This window comes from Electrophorus electricus, unplaced genomic scaffold, assembly GCF_041902795.1.
Source record: "Electrophorus electricus isolate QZ-2024a unplaced genomic scaffold, ASM4190279v1 Scaffold176, whole genome shotgun sequence".
Classification (NCBI taxonomy): domain Eukaryota; kingdom Metazoa; phylum Chordata; class Actinopteri; order Gymnotiformes; family Gymnotidae; genus Electrophorus; species Electrophorus electricus.
Window position 1 is genome coordinate 75,636 of NW_027658457.1, and position 21,803 is coordinate 97,438.

A 21,803-nucleotide genomic window follows, 5' to 3' on the forward strand; every position below is an offset into this window, starting at 1 on the left:
TCTGTAGTGCAATAGCTACCGGCCTGCGTGCTGGATGCTTGTGTCACTACTGGGACGCAGATCAGCAACATCCTGCCAGCAAACGTTACTCACGAGCCAACGAGCCGTTAGAATGAAGCAAATTGTTCTGCTATTTAAGATAATGTAATGTTATTACACTTATGTAGATTTTCTTGGGGTATATTTAAGTGTAAGGTATATTATCTGTTATGTGAAGAGTTTCAAGCATTATTGTGTTTGTGTGTGTGCACGTGTGTGATATTTCAGATCTCTACAGAAGAATCTTCTTTCAGTCCCACACGTACTGTCTCTTCCAAACCCCTAAAACCTGCACTTAAGAGGCATTCAGTGGTTGAGAGAGGACCAGAGATACCATCAAGTATTCAAATATACACACACACATACATACATACATACATACATATATGCGTGTGCACATGGGTGTGTGTGTGTGTGTGTGTGTGTTATACAGTAGATTGAATGGCAGTTTTTACTTTTTGACAATAAACAAATAAAATGTCAAAAGTGTACCCAGACAAACTGTTCCTAAATTAAACTACCCATCACTGCATATCACATGTGTTTAGAGATGATCAGTAATATAATTTACACTGAGATATAAGAAATCCTGTATTATGTTCAAACAACAGTGAATCCTTCATCTCAAATGGTTAAAGGCTGGTCAGAATTGTTTTCATCAAATGATTTATATTTCTTAGATCATGTGAACGTTGTCACAGCACTTATCTGCAATGTCTGACATGTCACACCACTCAAGGTCAATTAAAACGTTTTGTTATAGCATATTTCATCCTTCTGCTGTATCGCAAAGATATTGCAATGTTTAACAAATTATATATTGTGCACCCCTACTACATTCTCAGGCACTTAAACGTGCAAAAAAAAAAAAAAAAAAGTTCTCATGCATCCTAATCACAAGTGACAGAACTCTCTTCCCCTTTTGCGCTCTCTCTCACCTTTATTTTTCCTTCTGTCTGTCTCTCTCAGGCCAGGATTCAGGCATTGCCTTAAAGAGTCTCTTCTGTGCCCATCCAGAGTCTGCGGCAGCAGAGGTAGGAGAAGTCTCGCTCATGTCGGTGGTGCTGCTGTGGTCCTATTCTTTGTGTCTCTCTCACACACACACGCGCACACACACGTGCAGCTGTTCTCTCTCTTGATTCCCAACCTCTTTCCTGTTTGAGAGGATCTTATTACATTGACACACTCAAATACTGGCCTCCTACCTCTTTTCGCTGATGCTTTTGAGGTGTGAAACGTAAGCTAAAGAATCATTTTCTTTTTTTATCGTAATGTTTGCGACCTTGTTTCCCAATGGAAGAACAATAACGTGGAGAACACGGTGGTTCCTGAGCACAGAAAGCCCAAACGTGTGAGGATATCGGTCGTGGTAAGAACCCTAGACCGTAACCTGACCAAAAAATAATTTTTAAAAATCAAAAGCAACATGGAACATCACAGTTTATCTGAGTCAGACATTTGTCTTCATATGCCTAATCATGAACACCCCTCTCCCTTATGCCTGCTCCTGACCTTTGACCTTCTTTAATGCAGTGGCAGAAACTATTTGTACTTTGTAATTGCATTGGATTTACAGGTACCATAAGTCAGCAATTGATTTGATCAGTTGATTTGATTTTTGTGTATCTGAATTTTATTAAAGAGTAATAAAGTAACCTCAACATGTAAATAATATACAGGTCTGGAAAAAATGAGACCACTCCAGAATTTAATCTCCACATGTATGGCAGCCATTCCATGCTAGTGTGAAAAAGACCAAGACAGATGAAAGCCAGGGTTGTAAATTAGGTCTTTACCACCAAATATTGATTTCTCCTACCAAGTAAAGACAAAATTGGGTTGTTTTAAATGAATATGAACAAGATTATTTTTAAATAAATGTGAACAAGATCTGAAAACATTGCTTTTTTTTTTGTCATGTGCTGCAAATAAATGCTCTTAATGACAGTATTTTAATATGGAAATTGGGAGAAATATCAGTAGATTATGGAATAAAAACATTTTCATTTTTGTTCACTCAAGCGCATACTGAGAAATAGTAAATCCAGAGAAACTGACAATTTTGCAGTGGTCTTTTTTCCACAACTGAATATTTTCAAGATGCATTAAAGAGGACTTTGCTATGCAATCTGCCACCGTCATTACCACACCCAAATTTTAGGTTTTATACTGAACAATTTTCAGTAATTCAAGCTTAATTTAACATTGCATTATAATTTCTCTGATCATGTTGAATGGAATGTTTTCTACATGTAAACAAAATGTATAGGTGGTTGTGAAATACTGGTATCAGATTTGTGTTGCTATTACAACTAGTACTTAGCCAGCCTTTTGGGCTAATCTGAGTAGATAGGACTACAAAGTGTTTGTTTATAATCACGGTTGAACACTTTAGATAATGCTGAAATCTGTGCTGTAAGTAGTTAAGTGCTGCTCTGATCCAGAATCTGAGGATAAAGGTCAAAGGTTTGATGTGACTATAGTCTGAGCTGTCATAGTAGGGATGACGGGTTTAAACTAGCATGCTGAGCTGTCTATCATCAGCCATGTCTTCAAAGCTAGTCAGTCCCATTTAACGTTACTGTGAGTAGGCGGAGTTGTTAGCCATTACACCACCCTTTCTCACATTTAGGAATTTAGAGCTTCACTGCTCTAGCCATTGGCTTTCCTTATCAACATCATATTCGTAAATGAAAGTGTGCTTTTTTTTAATCTGTTTATCTGTTTTAAAATTTTATAATTTTATTTAAAAGTTAGTTTTATCAATTGAATTAGTCTGGTAAAGCCAAATTTGGTGTCTTCTGCACTGACCAAACAGCTCCAGTTCTTGAAAGAGCACAGATGCTGAGTTGGTGTGAATGTCTTGTTTGTAATTATTGGAAATATAGAAGTCCTTTCAAGTTGCTAGTTGTAGTAGCTGTTTGGTTAGTCAGCTAACAGTTTTACAACAGAAATATAAAGCTGGCAAAGGCACATCGCCATAGTAGTAATTGCATTTAGCTGCTCATTCAATGTAAGTAAATATGGATAAATTGAATTACAGTTATCTAATTGTCATTAATCATTAAAGTTAATATGGTAAACTATAACCAAAGCTGAAGCTATTGAGGAAAACGATAAGGAAAAATTACTAAACCAAAATGAGAATGAAAAGGATAAACTGGATCCAAAATGGATCACAAATTTAAACAAAGATAGTAACCTTTACTGAAAATTGAGATGTAATTATGTGTTCAGTGATGTTTTTCTCTCTCTCAAGAATGCTGCTAAATTAGACCTCATAGTTTTCACATGCAAACACATCCCCAACACAAATACATGCAGTCATGTGGTCATTCAGACACTAATCACCATTTCATCTTTTTGTTGTTGTTGTTGTTGTTGTTGTTGTTGTTGTTGTTTGCTCTTTCTTTCTGAAAACATCCATGTCCTTTAAATAACATTTACTATACTTATTACTTTTTGCAAATATATGATTGTTTTATTAAAGAGTTATGCCTCCAAGGTTGATTTGTCATCTGTGTGTATGCATGTTTGTCATAGATGTATTCTTTTTTTGTCACTCTCGATCTCACTAGCGTGATAGTCCTGCAGTGAAAGAGAGGCTGATGATCAATAGGCTGAGTTTGTGCATGTGTGGGCAGCTTGCAAGGCTGCTGAATGTCATTGATTCCGTTTTGGGCCGGTGGGAAATCAAACTGGCGGAGGGGAAAGAAAATGAGAAATGGTGTGATGTGTCTATTGCTGAGTGACATTTAAAGTCATAAGTCGGTCATTTATCTGTGGGTGTATGTGTATGTTTGTGTGAATGTATGGGGAGCCTCTTAAATAGGTTTCCAATCGCCGACTTTGGTTAAACCCTTACACTGATTGGATTTGATGCAACGTGTTGTGTGCTGGAGCAACTCTCCCCACTACCAACAGCTAGCTGCAGAGATGTGTGTGTGTGTGTGTGTGTGTGTGTGTGTGTGTGTGTGTGTGTGTGTGTGTGTGTGTGTGTGTGTGTGTGTGTGTGTGTGTGTGTGTGTGTGTGTGTGTGTGTGTGTGTTTTGGGGAGTGGAGGTCATGCATAAAGCAAACACACTCCCACCACGTGTGTTGTTTGGTTATATATTTCTACTGTAGGACACCATTGTCTAGGCATGAGCAACAGTTGCTAAGGTTACTAGAGTTTCAGACTAGGTATGTGTGTATTTGTGTACATTTCTCATATACACATTCTGACGTTTTCTCTAGGATCAAGATGTAGAGGATGACATGACTATGAGAGAGGTGAGGAATGACACATGCACACACTCACACAGTTTTTCTGTATACTATTTACAAATCTGTCTGGTCACTGACTACAGATTGCTGAATGGGAGGAGCAACAGCTTGATGAGCAGGTCAACTTTAATAACTGTAAGATAGACCCCGCCCCTTTTCAGCTAGTGGAACGGACATCACTGCACAAGGTAAGTGTGTTTGTGTGGGTATGTTCTCTTTGTTCATACATTTATCATTTTAATCGTGTAATCGTTTATTTATTTTTGCTATTTATTGTTCTGTCCACACCCCCCCCCCCCCCCCCCCCACACACACACACGTACACACATTCACATATTTCTGTACAGTATTACACACTGACATCATGTGAGTGGCCATAAACTGGCAGGAGCGCACACATATATGTCCATAAAACAAATTCCCTCTTGCTTAGAGCATTGGATGTGGTAATGCTTTCCATTCATCCCCCTTCAGACACCCACTCACTTTATAAACACACACACACACACACACACACAGTCATGCATATACACCCCACTAGCCTAATTTCCGCATTCTACTTCTTAAATATGTATAAGTGAGATTTTAGAATAAATCCATCCCAACCCCACACACACAAGTCTATTCTTTCAGGAAGTCAGTGCTCTGTGTATCTGTTATATCTGTTATCAGTTTATGTATCTGTTACTCTGTAAGGAGAAAGTTTGTGCTCTAATGTGCTTGGGTGTGTGTATTGAAGTGTATCAGTTGATGGTGCCATGGTAAACGTAATGATATTGTTGCTTCTGCTCTGGTAGTGATACTGTTGCTATGGGGACAGTGTTCTTAGGGAATAAGATGGTTAGTAAATTTCCTCTCTCCGAATAATCCTGATACTTTCCACCTCTCATCAAAAGTATTTTACACCCGATTAAATAATTAAAGCGTATCAGGTCTGATCTGAGTCTCTAATAGCACTGTTTGCTTTAATAAGAGAGGGGCACAAAGTTATTTCTCTTTTTTTTTTTTAGGAAACATGAACCCGCAAGAAGATAGATGACGAACTAATTATAGACTTTTAAATGCATTTTAAATGTTTTTGTGCATGTGTGTATGTGTGCTTTTGTTTTTATTTCTGCACATTTATTTACACTGGTAGTTGCAAAGTTGCTGAAGTGTTGCTGGAATGTCATCAGTTGACGGGTGTTTTATTGTGCATGTTTCAGACTCACACCATCTTCTCACTACTGGGTTTGGACCACGCCTACGTCACCAGCATCGGGCGACTCATAGGAGTCGTGTCACTGCGAGAGGTGCGGGGCTGCTTTGCTTTGTTTACAAAAATGAAATAAACCCACTTCTTGGTGGATGTTTAAAGAGATTCACAAAGGATATCATTTTTTTTTTAACGCATAACGCTTTGTGTTGTAGCTGCGCAAGGCCATTGAGGGCTCTGTAACGGTGAAGGGGGTAAAAGTACGTCCCCCTCTGGCCAGCTTCAGGGACAGCGGTACCAGCAGCAGCGACGCTGAGGTGACTGAGCTCCACAAACTGTGGAACCGCCACACCAACTTGACACTACCCCGAGACCCCCAACCTTCAGACTCTGATGAGAAATCCCAGTAAAAGGAGGACATTGTAAAATGGGGACGGTGAATAAAGTTGTTGATGATGATGATGATGATGATGATGATGATGGATGCAGCAGACCGAATGGATACGAGAGGTGTAACTGATGGGCCTTTTTTTTGTTCTGTGTATGTGAGTGAGAAGAAAAAATTGACATTTCAGAGTATGCTCCGCACTTTCAGCTTCCTGCTTAATGCTCTGCCTGCTCAAGCTCCACCCCTCCTGTGACCCGTTCCTCTACGTCCCGCTCCTTCCGCACTGATTCTTTTTACTCCTCCAAGAAAGCAAGCGCGAGGACTTTTTTTGGGTTTGCCTTTTCTCTGTTCGGCTGTGTGGGCGTGTGCGCGCGCACGTGAGGCAGCGTGTGCGCACACATGCACGTGAGAACCCATGGACATTTGTGTTCATGTGGTGAAGGGGAGCCCTTCTAATATCAGGGGTTGTTATGCCTTCTCTAAATTCAGGTTCTCATCCGAATGTCCTTCCCTCCTTCCTCCTTCTTCCTGTTTTCCCTTTTTTTTTTTTTTTTTTCCTCGCACGCACACGTTTCACGCTTCTCCCCTCTCTGTGGAGAGAAACGCCTTCCTAATGCCTGCACACCGCACCAGGTGCCACACCAGGACGTGTGATTGTGAGAGAGGCAGGGACAGAGCGGAGGGGACGTGAGATTAAGAGCCAGAAAAAGAGAAAGGACGCCAGACTTTGTCTAGACAGCATTTCAAATACATGAATGCTTTTGAAGCGCAGACGGACGTGTTTTCCCGCCTTTTTTTTCCCCACTGTCAACAAGATCTACAGCGTCAAATATAGTATGTTCTTAACAACTGGCCAGCATCCATAGTTTCCATTTCGTAGTCATTTAATTTAGTCACTGGAAATTTTGTGTTGACAGCAATGCACTTTTTTGTAAAACATGTGAAACTGTTTTGCAGAATTGTTTTTGCTTTGAACCTTTTACCTCATGCATTGCTTTTATTGTAGAAATGTCCCAATCCTAACACATTGATCAGAAGAGGCTGGTTAGAAGGCTCCTGTTAAGGACTCTCTCCAAGCTGATAGTTTTTATTTATTTGTACTGCGTCTTTTATTTATTAATGAAGCTGTCTGCATGTATTAACCTGCAGATGACCGCTGCTGTTATCTGCTGCCTGAAAGGAGTGGACAAGCTTAGTATTCGCTCGTGCATTTCCCAGCATCAGAGGATCCTGACACTCCAGTCTATGGGCGAAGCCCTCAAGTAAAACCCAATATAGGGGTGGTGACATCTTAACTTCTTCTCTCACACATTAACATGCAGTACACTCACTTCGCCAAAGTCCACATGTCCAGATTTGCTGATTATTCATCTGTAGTTGAGCACAAGAACAGCTAGAACAGCCTCTGGAGGTTTTTTTTGGTTTTGTTTTGTTTTTTTGGGAGGGGCAGATTTGGCCTTCACAATATCTGATTGCAGGTCTGGGGTATGGACGCGCGATGGACCACATTTCTCCTGGGCTGAACCCCCTGCTTCGTGTGGGGTGTTTGTCTTTTATATGGCTGGAATATAGTCACAGCTCTTCTAGAATCCTGCTGAGTCAGCTTGCCATGCCTAAACCCACCAGTTTCCTGTCCACTCAATGGGCACCCCTCCCCCTGGTCAGTTTGAATTTCCGTGGTAATCAGTATTTTTTGACCCTTGGTGCGTCTCAAGCTGGACCAGACCAAAAATAAATAGACTGGCTCGGGGGTGGGTGCGGTCCTGAGAAATGGGAACATTGGATTTAAGCACGGCTTAAGGGGAGGGTGTGATTATAGAATGGCAGTGCTAATCGTAGATTCTAAGTTCTCAGTTCTGAATTCTGAAGCTATTGACAGTATTTCCCTACATGCCTTAATGAGCACATTTAATATGCACCCAACCTTACTATTCATTATTTTCTTCCTCTGTCACTCTCCATTTATGCCTTGTATATTGGAAAGCTTGTCACATTGAAGACTACGGAATTTCTTACGTATATCTTGACCAAAAGAACAACCAAGTATTTAGTAAAGAGGAAAAGTAGCCTCTTCAAACCAAGCAGAAATGGATGTTCTTTTATTACTGTTGACAGTTGCCTTGTTCACTATTATGGATGTTTGTTTGTTTGTTTGTTTGTTTGTTTGGATGTTTTGTTTATTTAATTGCCTGAGATTATTTTAATATTGATTCGTCACTGACAAGTGTCCATCATTCCCCTTGACAAGTAAGCTTTAAAATGATTGGTTGCTTATGTAAGGGTGGAGGGCAGGGCTTGTTGTTTGATGGTGCACCTTAGAAGTATGATTTGTAGGTTTACACATTTAATATATTTAATAGATCACATCACTGCAATGAAAGCAGATTACCTTGAGATCAAACGTTTTGTTCTACTTTTTTGTTTTGTTTTTGTATGACTGCAGTCCTTGCCAAGAAATGCATTAGCATTTGTATTGGTGATGTTCAGAAATCTCCTTATGGATTGTCTTAGTATTGTGGCCATATTGTCACCATTATGGTGTAATTTTGCCTGAATCTTTCATGTATACAGTTTTTCATGTACAAACCTAAAGGCAACTGAACAGAAAAATATTAGCAGTTTCATCTCACTAAGTGCCTATAGCATCTCAAATGTGATTTCAGTGAGAATTGCAGAATATAAACAGATGCATCTGTGAGCACGCATACACGCGTGCACACACACACACACACACACACACACACACATACACACACGTACACAAACCATTTATCAGACCAGTAGAAATACAGAAAAACATGCACAGACAGACAGAAACACTGCAACATATTATACTCTATCATGTCAAGTAACCATGGTAACTTGATCTTGGCTCTAATTTTCCTAACAATAGGGCAGGACTAAAATCACTCCTTTTTCTCTATTATAGTGTTGTTGGTTTTTTTTAATTGTCTACTTGTTTTTCTGTTTTTGATTATTTGTTTTTTATGTCCAATGTGATCCTAATTTGCTAGCATTTTTTAATCACAAGCACATATTTATTAGCAATCACTTAAATCAACCAAGTAGAGCAATAGGAGTTATATTTTTGTTATTAATGTTATTCTTTTGAATGATCTAAGGTAATGAATTTGTGCAATAACGGTTGTTCATTTCTTTGAATGGGTGTAACTAGAGTTGAATTTTGTGACCATGATGTAGGTAGGAGACAATAACCTTATTTTTGTAAAGAAAAAAAGTTGCATTCTGCTGTCAGACAGTGGAAGGCACAAATGGTGTTCACCACCTGGGACCATTGGAAACCTGATCACAAACCTCCCTTGTGTGAAATGAACAGGAAAAACAATAAACAAATAAAACAATCGCAAGTGTGTGCACACACTTGTGCATTGCTATTTTTAAGAGAACAAAAAATAAATAAAGCATTGTTTTGTATCAGGGATAAATAAAGAGAATTTTAACATTTGTGAATGTGTGAAGCTGTTTTCTTGTCCTGTCCATCTGAAGCGTCTCCTGGCTGCTGACGTGTCCTGGTTGGCCTGTTCCTTCTCCCTTAGCTTCTAAACCGCTGTTGGCTTTTCCATAGCAGCTAAACGTCTGTCTTTTCTTCCTCATGCATTTCATTAGATGAACGTCACACACAATCTCATATGTATGTTCTGTTACAATTCCTTGATTTCTGATTGGCTATGAATGACTTTGGTGTCACTTAAGGGTATTTGAGATCTGTGATTCGGTGATTGCTAAACTCCAGACATTTGTGTTTTAGGTGTGAGTTCTCAGTTCTCTAGAGTTACAGAGAGAAAAGGAAGTATTTGCACCATTGCCTGTAAATAATAATCTCAAATGATCTCAATCTGGTGCAGCTATTATAAGGCTGTTTAGAGATTTACACAGGTGCACAGGGATGTGAGAGAGAAAAGGGACATCATATGATTTGAAAGTCCAGTGGATGATTGGCTGGTAAGTAGATGCGATGCCAGCATGTGTGCTTGTCACCCAAATGTCACCCCACATTTAGACACTATAGATAACAGGCCATGTCAGATTTGATTTTCTTCCTTGCCTCATCATTTCATATATAACAATGGTCTTGGATCAATTCTTGAAATTCAGGTTCGGTGAAGCTAGGCCATGCTCAAAATTGAAACAAAAAAAAATCTGATTAGATTTAATTGTCTGCTGTTCAGACTGCAAGGGAAAGGGCAGATGTACAATCGACATGTGGAACAGAAATCTGATTTGTCTGTCTAAAATCTGCTTTCACACCAAAAAGCACAACTTCTGCTTTCCATTTTCCACTGGCTACTAAACCTAAATAAACCCTTCTGTCTGTCTCCCTGCCTCAATGTGTTTTCTTTCAGTTTTAGGATTTTAACTTGTCAATTAAACCGACTCAAGACAGCAAGGGCAGACGGAGGATGAAGGAAACGTTTAGTGCGGCAGAAGTGGATACACAGTTAACCTCACTGAGGAGAAATGAATCGGCTTTTCGTAAATGTGCTGCAGGAAGGTGTCCATAAAGGACATAAGGAAATTACATCTGTAGTGTATGAGTTTTGACAAGCGTGGGGTTTCATTTCCCTGCTCTTAAAATTGTGTCAGAACAATTACCACGCAGAACTACACTGACAACTCACACGAACACATGCATTTTAACACAGGATGGAGAGTTCATGAACACACTACAAAAGCCAAATGAACAAACACACATGCCAATCTGTAGTCTCAAAAGGCTGTTTACGTGTCTGACTGTTTATTGCACAAAACCCTTTGGAAATGCTGGCGTAGCCGTACAGGTTAGTTATGATGGACCAGTAGATCACTGCCCGCTTAACTTTAGATCTGCATATCTACAACCCCAAGCCTCTCTTCTAGTTTAAGCCTTAATATGACTTAAATGAAAAACAAAGAAAACTAGCTTGGCTAATATTTCTTTCGATTTGTTAATTTAGTACTCAACTAGTATTTATTTCTAGTTGAAAAGTGTACAACGTATCATTTATTGTTGATAGTAGGATACCACAGTGAACATCAGAAAGCAGCATGAAGTCATGATTCATCTGGTCTAACATGATGGCCAGGGCCATAATAGCAGGTGCTGACCATATGATCTCATTTGCATTATGTAAATCATTGTCTTTATTAATAGCACTTAAGCACAATACAGTGTTTTTGTGTGAAGCTGTGAAGTTACCTTCTAACACAGTGCCATAGCTCTCTGGGATTAGTTAAATTGCTAACACAAAACAAGCTGAGAATGCATATTTTAGGTTTTAGAAGAGGTCTTGGTTGTGGGTGAAGACAAGTTGTTTCACATTCATGGACTGTGATTTTGCTGGACCGCCTAACAGGCTAGTTTAAGAGAATCCCATTGTTGAAATACACAAGCCCAGTGAGTTTGACACATTTCAGTCTAGCCAACATTAGCTAGCAAACAGAGAAATATTTGGTGATACCCATGCAACTTCAACATTTGCTCACAATTTAGCCCACCTCTGCATTATTCTCAAACTGATGCAGAGACCGCATAGTGGATGATGGTGGAAATAGAATGTAATGCAAAATTACAAAAATCAGTTACGTTTTACTTAAATACATATATTCACCACAGGTTTATAGTAATGATGTAATTAAAATGCTCAGTTTTTAAAAAATGCTGTGAGATCACAGGTAGAGTTTTGATGCTGAAAGTGTTGCACTTATAAAAAATCTGAACCCAGTCAGTAATAAAAGATTCTTCTTGCAAATGAGAGACACCTTGGATCCTTGAGCCACTACCAGTCACAAAACAGCAATGAAGATTTCTATGTCTGTCCAGCAGAACATTTTTCATATCCTTAACCATTAAACCTGGGCTATAATTAGTTAGATTATACATTAATTAATTCTAGATTCAACAAATCAATTTGAATTAGTTCTAAAAGTGTAATCATATTTTGAGCAGAATGAGCATTTGTGAGTTTACACTGCATGGGAGCCTTCCTTCATTTACAGAATGTGTTCCAGAATATGTTATTGGTTACCTTAAGACACCTGCAGACAGTCTGTATTCAGGCATTGTTTAATATTTGAATTTGATTGGCTTTAAATTTTCTATAAGTTGTAAAGTTTAATCTTGCTAGTTGCAAAATGCAAAAACAGACATTCAGTGTTAGGTGTTTTGAGGAAAACAAAAAAATAGCTAATGATTTTATATGAAAACATTTTGAAAATTTGAGGACCATAATCTTCTTGTAACACAATGTTTACCATATGGTATTAATATATGCAGTTTAATGTATACTATTAACCTGCAAACAATGCATTTATTACAAGATATCTACAAATATTGAAACCATTTAGTCAATTTGTCATCTAATATATTTATTTAATAAAGGAAAAGCAGTTGTTAAAAAGAAAAAAACATACACTCTATGCAGTGGATTAACTCATAAGATCATTTAGCAGCCCCCTTGGAACCGAGGAACCTACAGAAGACTTCTAACACTTGCATCACTGATCATGTACCATGCATAGTATTTGGGTAAATCTAGACTTGCTTCTTTGACTTGTTAAGTACAGTTTACTGATCAGCATTATTTTTTATGTTATAAAGCTATTGAAAGCCATTAATTGAGCATGCTAACTGCTAAATGCTTATCTTGCTAAAGCACCGAGTATTTAGCATCAGTGACTGCCTGGTACTAAGTAAGGAAGTCCTTAGTTCAGAAATAATTTTTGAATTACACATAGAAGTATGTTAAATGCTCTTTATTTGAGGTTTTTTGCAATTCAGATTTACTGTAGCATTTTATCATATAAATACTATTACTGGTAGACAGATAAATTGCATAATAATAGAATAAAATGACAACTTGAATAATATTTGTTATCTTGTTTTTGCTTGAGTTAATAAACATCATATGGGATTGAACCTTTGAAATATTCTGCTCTTTTGTGTCTGTAGTCGCTCTTGGCATTATGCTTTTTATGTTTAGTTTTGTTTTTTAGTTATGCTTGCGTTGTTTTTGTGAGATTGTGAGAGGACAGAGTTCAACAGTAAGTGTCACAGTGGAGGACAGGAGGTCACAGAGGTCATGGGTGGTGTGCAGGTGCGTTTCACACTGATTACGAGCATGCCTTCTGGTGTCAGGGTACCGCTCACAGATAAAGGGTCCATGTCCTCTGGCAGCACAGACCTGTGGGAAAATTTGTTCCTGACACATCCGTCACTTCCGACCTTTGGGCCAGGAACACCAAAGATAATAGTTTATAAATGTTTGTAATTGATTAATTAAATATATAGACAAACAACATGAAATAATATCTTTGATTTTAACACACACACACAAACCTTCTCAGCATGTATGACTATGCAATGGTTATAGGCCATCACCACGATGTCATGCGGTTCAAAGTAGCCAACGTCCGCTGACAAATAGTAAGTTTCACCTGCTGTCTGGACAACACCCATACTAGCAGGACGACCGGAACTGGCTATAAACAGAGAAGTTAGGTTAAAATGGAAATAAACAAAGATAAACAATAACAAGTGTAGTGGGCTTAAATTTCATCTGATTAATTTCCACCCATTCAGTGATTGAAGCAGTGACTGTCAGTCTGGTTTTCTGGGTCCTCTGTGTCAGATTCACATGTTGCCTCTGGATTTAATAGGGTCTTCCTCCTCTCATTACGCACTTTATCTCTGGACCAAGTGTGTCGTCTACTGATCACACTAAAGGCGTTTGTGCTAATATAGGGTTTAAGCATCCCATGGCTCCATGAACAATGATTCGCCTCTCTGTCTCCCTGTCTCTCACTTACTATCTTGTTCTATGTTGCTTTCTTTCTTATGGAATATCTCTGCAGTTCTCTCTCTCTCTCTCTCTCTCTCTCTCTCTCTCTCTCCCTCTCTCTCTCCCTCTCCCTCTCCCTCCCGGGACAAATAGTGTCTCAGGAGGAATAAAGACACTAAAGAAAAATGTCCACCCTCTCTCACGTCCCTGACATCTCCTCCATAATTCAGAACAGGATGAGCGGAGAGAGGAAGGATACTGTCTAAACATTAGCCCAATATTTTTCTGCCTTTCTGGGGGGGGGGGCTTCATCTAATTCCTTATTGTGTCACATCCATTTGAAAAATGTATTGGAATTGTTTAGGATCCTGTGGAAAAGTACAGCACTAGCATTCTCCCTCCCTCCTTCCCTCGCTTTCTCCTTCTCTTCCTCCCTTCATGCTCCTTTCATCTGAAGTGCTGAGTATTCCGGTGCATTCTTCACTTATAAGGCCCAAATACGCTGGGCTATGATCATATTCCTTATTATAGAGTCTGTTCAAAATGGTAGTGGCGCTACCTTTGTATAATAATGTTTGTGTCATTGCACTTTTGGGAGACATTAGTGTCAGGCAGAGCATGACTTTGTGTAAAGGACTGAAAGTGGCTGGTCCATTCTAATTGTAATGTTGTTTGTGGCACTGCACACTCATACACACGCAGTCGGACTCGGAGGAATGCCACCAGTTGCATTACTCCTCCCCAGAGAGAACAGACAGTCCTATGCTCTGATTGATTTCAAACATTTTAAAGAAACTGCATTGATAAAAAGTTGAAATAATGCATTATAAAGTTACATAGAGTGAACACACCCACATATACTTTCAAAGATTCCGGTTCCGTTTCTCAAATAATGTCATAAAATTGTGTGAAATGATTAGAAAGTGAAAAAGACTAAAGGTGCCCTTTTGTGAAAAAAAAAATTTGACTGAATGTGTTTCACTAAAAAAAAAATCCAGTAGTCATTCATCTTTAATTTGAACTTTCTTCAGCTCTATTTTACACAGAATATTCAAAGTATTTCACAAATAAGAAATAAATATTTCAACATACATTGTTCATTAACTACATGCTCCATATGCTCTATTCTACATGAAGGGAGCAGCAACATCTACACTCACCCTGTAAGCTGTCTCCATGGTTCCAGTCACCTTGGTAACTCCCAGAGCAGGACTTCCTGTCTCCCTGGAAACCTCTGAAACCTTCTCTCTCACCTCCATGGCTTTTGAACAAATCCAAATCCCCTTTGTAACCCTGAAAAGAGCTACGGTCACTGTGGTAACCTGGCAAGGACTCCTGATCACCCTTGTATAGGGAGTAGGAGCCCCTGCAGTGGTTACTAAGGGATGGTAAGGACGGTGGGGAGGCACAAAGCTCTTCCCCAAACAGGGTGTCGGATCCTTGGTCTAAGAAGGGCCCGAGGAGAGGGTCTTCTGGAGCAGAGCCCTCCATCCGAATCGAGCTGATGCTGGTGCAGCTGTAGCGTGATGACGAGCAGAATAAGGATGAGGATGCGTGAGAGGGAGAGGAGTTAGCCAGGGAAGTCATGACGGGTGTTACAAAGTGTCTTGAAAGATCGTTGCAGTTTATATCTACAGTATATCAAGGAGGGTACACTCTCGCTCAGAAAAATATAAGCGTATGACCTGGTCTATCCTGAAACCTAGTGCAGTGCTGGACATTGATGGATCAAAGGCACTGTGCTCTGCATGCCAAGCCACAGGATGTAGAGCTGAAAGAAAGAAGTTGAATGGCTGATGCCGCCGCCTTCTAAGATATACTGAAGAACTGTGCTGTTTTGTAGGTCTGGGTTAACAAGTGCCCCAGTGCATTGTGGGTCAACTCTTCCCTCTCCATACATGGTCTTGCTCCTCGAATTTGCCCTCTCGGAATAACGGAACAGCTGATAAGAGATGGAAAAGCTCTTCAGAGGACACTTCAGAATCAGTGGGAGATACTTAGATACCCCAACCGCCAACCCCCATGGATCTAAATCCCTGTCTGCTCAAACCCATGTTTCTAAAATTAAATCTACTCCACTGACGTGCATTCTATACCTTGTGTTGTTGCCTATGCTATTTACCACCAAATGTGTACCTACATTCAGTATTTTTATGTATTTTAGAGCTGTGCAGTTGTAGACTGATCTCTGCTCAGTATCTGACCACATCACTCCTGCTGAGTAGACGTTCTCGTCTCATCAGTAATGCATACATAGTAATGGGGTGGTGAGTGTACATAAATACATAAATTCTTTTATTGAGTCCTTGTTTTCATTTTATTTATATCTTCACATTTTTAACTATTATTATCGGTAATAGTAGTGGTTACATCTTATGCAATGATGGTTTCCTTTATAATTAATTATATAACAACATATATGTTATTTTAGTGACAAAATTAATAAAATATTCTCAACATTTGTATGTCAAGTGTCATATCCAAATGTGTGAGCTGGAAACTCGGCCGGGTCTTCACACCTGTCTGAGCCAAATGTGACACAGCACTCCTCTTTAGAGCAGATCCAAGTCCCCTTAGTGTCACATCTCTTTGAGGCAGCATTAGCATATAAACTCTGCCAGATCCATTTCACATACAGTTTTGGCTGCTGGAATCTATCACTGCTACAGAAGGAACCAAAATTCTGCAGTCAGTCAACCCAGAGAGGAGACAGATATATTGTGGTTTAAAGTGAAGTAATGCAGCTGTTCATTAAAGAGTCTGTAAGTGGCACATTTCACACTAAATTAAGAATTAAGATAGGACATCTTGCAAATAACATTGATCATTTTATTGATAACTTCAAAACAGTTTGGATGCAGAAAAAAGGTTTATATTTCAAAACAACGCATTCAAATACTCGAGGAGAAATCAAGCAAACATGAGAGTTTACAAATGTCACTGGTTTGTAGTTGTGTGTGTGTGTGTGTGTGTGTGTATGAGAGTGAGAGACAGAGGGTAAGGTCGTGCATGTGTGCCAGTCTGTCTTCACATTATCAAGGGACTAAGACTGCCTAATTAACCTGTGTGAGTGTATGTGTGTTAAATGTGTATCATTTCATAGCTGAAACCTTAGAGGATCATGGGAAATCTTAATTAAGAGTGTTAGAACGTGTGAGACTAATGTGTGTTTAACACACACCATCTTCCATCTCCCAGTCCTATTTATGAATGTATTCTGTCTCTCATTTTTCCTCTCTCTCTCTCTCCATGACACAGAACGGACATCTTGGTGAGAAAAGGACAACTGCTGGTCTGTTCACAGAAACATGAACCCACAAGACTGCAGAATGAGGTCACTAGGAGAGGTCTGGCTCTTGTGACGTATCTCACGCATGATTGCATCAGCCATTTGTCAGTCAGCGCTATAGGTGGCACAACCCACCAATCACAGAGCAGGATGGCAAACAACATCCTGTCCTAAAAAACCTAAATAGCTTTTTAGAGCATTTAACCTCAAAAACCAATTTAGCTGAGGGGGTAGAGGAGTGGGAGTGAGTGAGGAACGGAGAGGGAGAGAGAGAGGTGGAAAGACACAGATATGCTAGAGTTTGTGGGGCGATTTCATAATTGCTGGTTAATTGCCTGTCAGCAAAGGTAACATTCAACTTCTTACATAATCCTCCCCTGTGGTGTGTGTGTGTGTGTGAGAGAGAGAGACAGAGAGAGAGAGAGAGAGAGAGAACTAAGGAAAAATGAAAGGGTCCTGATTGCTTGTTGGAAGCACAAAGACAATGAAGTACATGTAAAAGAAATTAAAGGCGCAAGGGAGGGAGGGAAGGAGAAAGACAAAGAGAAGCAGACAGAGCACTGGTAGAACATCACGTCATCTGAATCTGAAAATGTCATGTGGAGGTCTTGGTGCCCCACACATATGAATGCTTTTAGTGAGTCAGGGAACAGCTTCACAAACCTCATTTCAGATTAATTAGAGACCCTCAGCAAAAAACAAAAAAAACAAAACATTAAATCTCCATTTCTGAGTCCCTTTGTGATCTTAGTAAACTATTAGCAATACCCAAAAACTGCCATGGAAACCCTTAATGCACTGTAAGGGCAGAGAGGAAGTAACATACAAGAAGTGACACGCTTTGCGTAAAGGCACAGTGCTTTAGATTCCCCTGAGGTGCTAAAAAGCCCTGTGCGATGGCCAGAAGAAAAACACACACACACACACACACACACACACACACACACACACACCTCTGCCCAAATACTAAAATATAGACTGTGACAACAAACATTCAATGGTTTTATCTTCAAACCATTTAAATTCTGTACAAAATTCTGTAGAACTCATACAACTGTGTACCCATTAATTCTTTGAAATGCACATCTATCTACATATTGGGGAGCGAGCCATGTCTTTACTAAACTGGGGATTTTTTCTGATGGAAATGCACATCAGAAATGCTCATTACATCACACACACACACACATAGGTTGTCTACCCAGTATGCCAACACACTGCACAAAGCTGTGGTGGAAGGGTATTTCTCTCATAGTCCTGAACTAATACACACATAATAGGAGGGGCTTATTCGATCTGGGAGCCAACCAAACTTCCTGAGCTCACAGGTTGAGGGCCTTTGTAATTTTGTCTGTCTGAGGGAATTACAGATAACCATGGTAACAGCAGGGTGAATGACAATAACCTAAATTAGTGATTGACAGAGAAGTGTGATGGTGAGAGGAGGGTGAGAGCGAGATAGAGAAAGAGTACTTGACATTTATGGTGAATGAATTGAAAAACATGAGAGAATTTGCTGAAGGCCAAAAAGAAGGCCATGATTTATCAAACACCCCCACTATCCTCCTGCTGGTTAAATAAAGTTAAAACAAACAAACAAACACAGAGAAATGCAAAACATGCTTGTTTTGTTCACATGTGTTGACTTTTTTAACCATTGTATAGACAATATCACACAGTGATAGCTCTGAATCAGAAAAAGAGAGAAAGAAGGAAAGTGAGAGAGCAAGTGAGTTGGTAACACATAGGGCGCGTCTTTCAAACGTGCCAAACACTCACAGACTTGCGTGCCCCACACATGCACGTTACTGCAAAACTCACAGATACAAAAATAGAACAGTCTGTCCCCCAACTCTCTGACACAGACAGCCTGGACAGCATACTGTGCCAAGCCCACCACACACACACACAAACCTTGGTCATTTACAACACTTTGTACTTTTTTCACTAACTAGCCAACTCCAACCACAATTGCCAAACTGGTTTCTTTTTAGATGGTTATGGTTTTAAAATAATTTCTACTATTCAGAGAAACAAACAAACAAAAAGTTTCTATCAAATTCTATAAATGTAATAATAATAATAATTATTATTGTTTATTTAATAATATTTAATTATTATTATACAAGTAAAAATTTGTTTTATAAAATCTAAATTGATCTTGTATTGATATGCTTTGTTTTGAAATACATATTCCCATCATTGTACAAACATTCAACATTCCAGCATTTTCTTGGAGCAGACTGTGACAGGCTAAAATAGTTTGGCAGATATTTAAAGTTTGCTTAGCAAGCAGCCATGCCCAAAAGATGCAACTGTGTCTCATAAGGGGGAAGGGGTTGGGTTTTACCAGGACCCAGAATGCAGTGGGGCCAAAGATCTGGGTTGGGCTAAACAAGAAAGCCAAATTCACAAACCGTGCTAAAGACCAAGTGGTCAGAACTGAATGTTTAAAAGATCAGGTTTGAAACACATGCAAGAAATGTTTCAGTTCATTTGCTTTCAGTCTTTGATTCCTCCGCATTAAATGACTGGAGTCTGGGTTTTTTTAGGTGTTAGTTTTAAACCTAATCTTTGCTTTTTGTTGTTTTGTCTGTTCAGGTTTGAAATCTCCTTCCACTGCATGGTAGGAAAGATTGTTGAGACGCTGTGAATAAAATAAAATATAATAAAAAATTTCAAATTAGACCAGTGGCTGGGAAGCCTTATTTAAATGAAAACGGAGGAGTCCAAAAGAAACATGCCGAGTCATTCCCAACCAGGAAGGAGAACTCAGGTACTTGAGGAGGATCAAAGGAAAGCAAATAATGCACAGTTATGGCTCTCTCTCCTCTTCCTCTACCTCTTCAGCACCTTCATCTTCATCTTCCTCATCCAGTGAAACTACACCAGAAGATGCGACGTCTGACACCTTCCTCCTTGTGGAATATTCTGGTTGGCAGCAGACTCCACCCCCACAGTCTTTACAGGGTGTGTCCTCTTCTTCAAATGTCTCAGAGTATGTTGCCAGGCAACATGGCGAGTGGCCCGGCCTGTGTCCCGCCCTCTGGAGGCGGGCCAGGAGTACCTCCTCCCCACCATGCAGCACCCTCAGTATCTTGGCAGCAAGGTCAGCTGCTGGGGTGTCGCCACGGTGACTGAGGTCACGAAGCAGTGGGTGTCTCTCATCTAAGCTGCACATGCTTGAACAGAGTGTGTCTGACGGTGACCCTGGTGACCCTGGTGACCCCACGGGAGGGGAAAGATCAACACCTACGCCGCTTTCAACCTCATACAAACCTCGACTCTGCAAGTGAGCCTGACACACCTGTGTGTGTAACAGGTCCCGCAGATAATGAGGGTACGACGAAAGATCTGTGAACACACAATACAGCATGAGAGTTTTAATTGTGTGTGTGTGTGTATAAATGCAATTTTTAGACATACTTAGTTTTTGTGTGTGTATGTGTGTGCTAACTCAGTAATGTAACATCACCATTGTACCCTTTGCAATGAGAGTTTATCAGAAGACTAATCTAATATGCCTTAACTTGTCAAATAGACCTGTAAACATATTTGTACATAGCAATGCTTTGTTATCAAAGCTGAAGCTTAGCACTCAATTACCTTTTCTCCAAAAAGCACCAAAGAGAGACATTTTCAAGTAACAGTGAATTTAAAAAGCTAGCTATAGTTTTATAAGTGTTCTACTAAAATCCAGGTTTTAATGTTTTGTTGTCTGTTCTTTTTGTCTCTTTTTTTTTTTATATATCTTGCTATCTTACAGCTGCATGTTTCTGTTTTTATTGCTGTTCTTTTCTCTTTTCATCTCTCCTCTCCAGCTGCATCAGGCACTGGAGCACATTAAACTTGCAAGAGAAATGAATGCTGGGATATCAAATTGCACCAGGGAGGAAAATGAAAAAAAGACTGAGAGACTCCTAGGACAGTAAGCTCTGTACTGCATTCATGCCATGCTAGATAGAAGATGCTGAATGTAGAGACAGACAAAAAAATAAATGTAGAGAGAGCAGGCCAGAAAAAAAGAAAGATGGGGAGAGTAAGAAAACGTAACAAACATACCAAACAGAGACTGAGGGAGTAAGATGGTGTGAAATGTGTGCGTGTGTGTGTGTGTGTGTGTACCTGTACTCTGGGTGGTAGGTTCATTGACAGGAAGGAAGTCTTCATCGTATGAATCATCATTAGACTCATCGCCATCTACTGAAGACCAGGCACGAAGTTTAGCCTCTGCAATTGCAAACTGTTCAGCAACACCTGAAACCCCCCCCCCCACACAAATGCTTTACTACTCAGCAGGTCCACACATTAAACAAATTAGATGCATGCACACAGCATGTATTACAAACATGTATCCTCCTGTATGTTACACACTAGACATTTCACTCTTACACATACTTGCACAACATTCACAGTTGCAATCACATTATTTAGACATTATAATGGAGCACTCTGCTGGAGGGAGTGACATTGCCATGGAAACAGGGCAGGTTATTATAGGATGCAGAACACTGTCAAATGTTTGATTGACAGGCCATTCTCAACAGCAGGCTGCCTGCAGCTGGAATGACATGCCAGTGTCCTCTACCAGATGGGAAGATGATGTCACTAGCTGACCTCCATAGTCATTATACTGATGGTCATATCACAAACTAAGTCACTGTGGTTACATGAGTTGAACCAACACAGATATAGAGAAATATGAAGGCTGCTATAAGCTGTCCAGGCCAACTTCCTCATATCACCTTCACCTGATTAATCAACCAATCAGAGCTCTTTGGCTCAGAGATTGATTCTACACATTCATCTTCTTTCTCAGAGCCCTTTGTAAACAGCACCACCATCCCC

At 39.7% G+C, this 21,803-nt stretch overlaps 3 protein-coding genes across 7 annotated transcripts in view; 1 reads left to right on the forward strand and 2 right to left on the reverse strand.

Moving 5' to 3' along the window:
- Positions 1 to 7,616, forward strand: part of LOC145655113 (chloride channel protein 2-like) — a 64,751-nt gene extending 57,135 nt beyond the window's left edge. For 2 of the 4 annotated variants that reach the window (XM_081708890.1, XM_081708891.1), the window contains 7 exons: positions 268 to 379; positions 1,009 to 1,073; positions 1,340 to 1,408; positions 4,276 to 4,311; positions 4,389 to 4,493; positions 5,511 to 5,597; positions 5,716 to 7,616. In XM_081708890.1, coding sequence (XP_081565016.1) covers positions 268 to 379; positions 1,009 to 1,073; positions 1,340 to 1,408; positions 4,276 to 4,311; positions 4,389 to 4,493; positions 5,511 to 5,597; positions 5,716 to 5,910 — 669 coding nt within the window. In that variant the 3' untranslated portion in view covers positions 5,911 to 7,616. The remainder of the gene's footprint in view (positions 1 to 267; positions 380 to 1,008; positions 1,074 to 1,339; positions 1,409 to 4,275; positions 4,312 to 4,388; positions 4,494 to 5,510; positions 5,598 to 5,715) is intronic. The other 2 variants (XM_081708892.1, XM_081708893.1) reach the window with 1 other exon arrangement.
- Positions 7,617 to 12,626: 5,010 nt separating this feature from the next.
- LOC145655115 (uncharacterized) lies at positions 12,627 to 15,498 on the reverse strand. 2 transcript variants are annotated; one of them, XM_081708896.1, is made up of 4 exons: positions 15,352 to 15,498; positions 14,827 to 15,182; positions 13,225 to 13,367; positions 12,627 to 13,110 (listed from the first exon to the last, which is right to left on the reverse strand). In XM_081708896.1, exons 2-4 carry the CDS (start codon positions 15,155 to 15,157, stop codon positions 12,937 to 12,939), a joined length of 648 nt encoding a protein of 215 aa, XP_081565022.1. In that variant the 5' UTR covers positions 15,158 to 15,182; positions 15,352 to 15,498; the 3' UTR covers positions 12,627 to 12,936. The 2 variants fall into 2 exon arrangements, with proteins under 2 accessions (XP_081565022.1, XP_081565021.1); XM_081708895.1 differs by having other exon boundaries at positions 14,827 to 15,489.
- A 983-nt stretch (positions 15,499 to 16,481) lies between these two features.
- On the reverse strand, positions 16,482 to 21,238 carry LOC145655114 (protein FAM131A-like; the record flags this gene model as incomplete). The annotated part of the gene is made up of 2 exons (XM_081708894.1): positions 16,482 to 20,309; positions 21,081 to 21,238. Coding segments are annotated over 2 exons (697 nt in total), but the record flags the coding sequence as incomplete, so codon positions are not given.
- Positions 21,239 to 21,803: the final 565 nt, after the last annotated feature.

Excerpts from the sequence above, each read along its gene's own strand:
- LOC145655115 (XM_081708895.1), bottom strand. The coding sequence starts at position 15,253 with ATGACTTCCCTGGCTAACTCCTCTCCCTCTCACGCATCCTCATCCTTA. Across the intron at positions 13,368-14,826 it reads CCATGGAGACAGCTTACAGG|CCAGTTCCGGTCGTCCTGCT; the intron begins GTGAGTGTAGAT and ends CTCTGTTTATAG. Across the intron at positions 13,111-13,224 it reads TAGTCATACATGCTGAGAAG|GTCGGAAGTGACGGATGTGT; the intron begins GTTTGTGTGTGT and ends CCTGGCCCAAAG.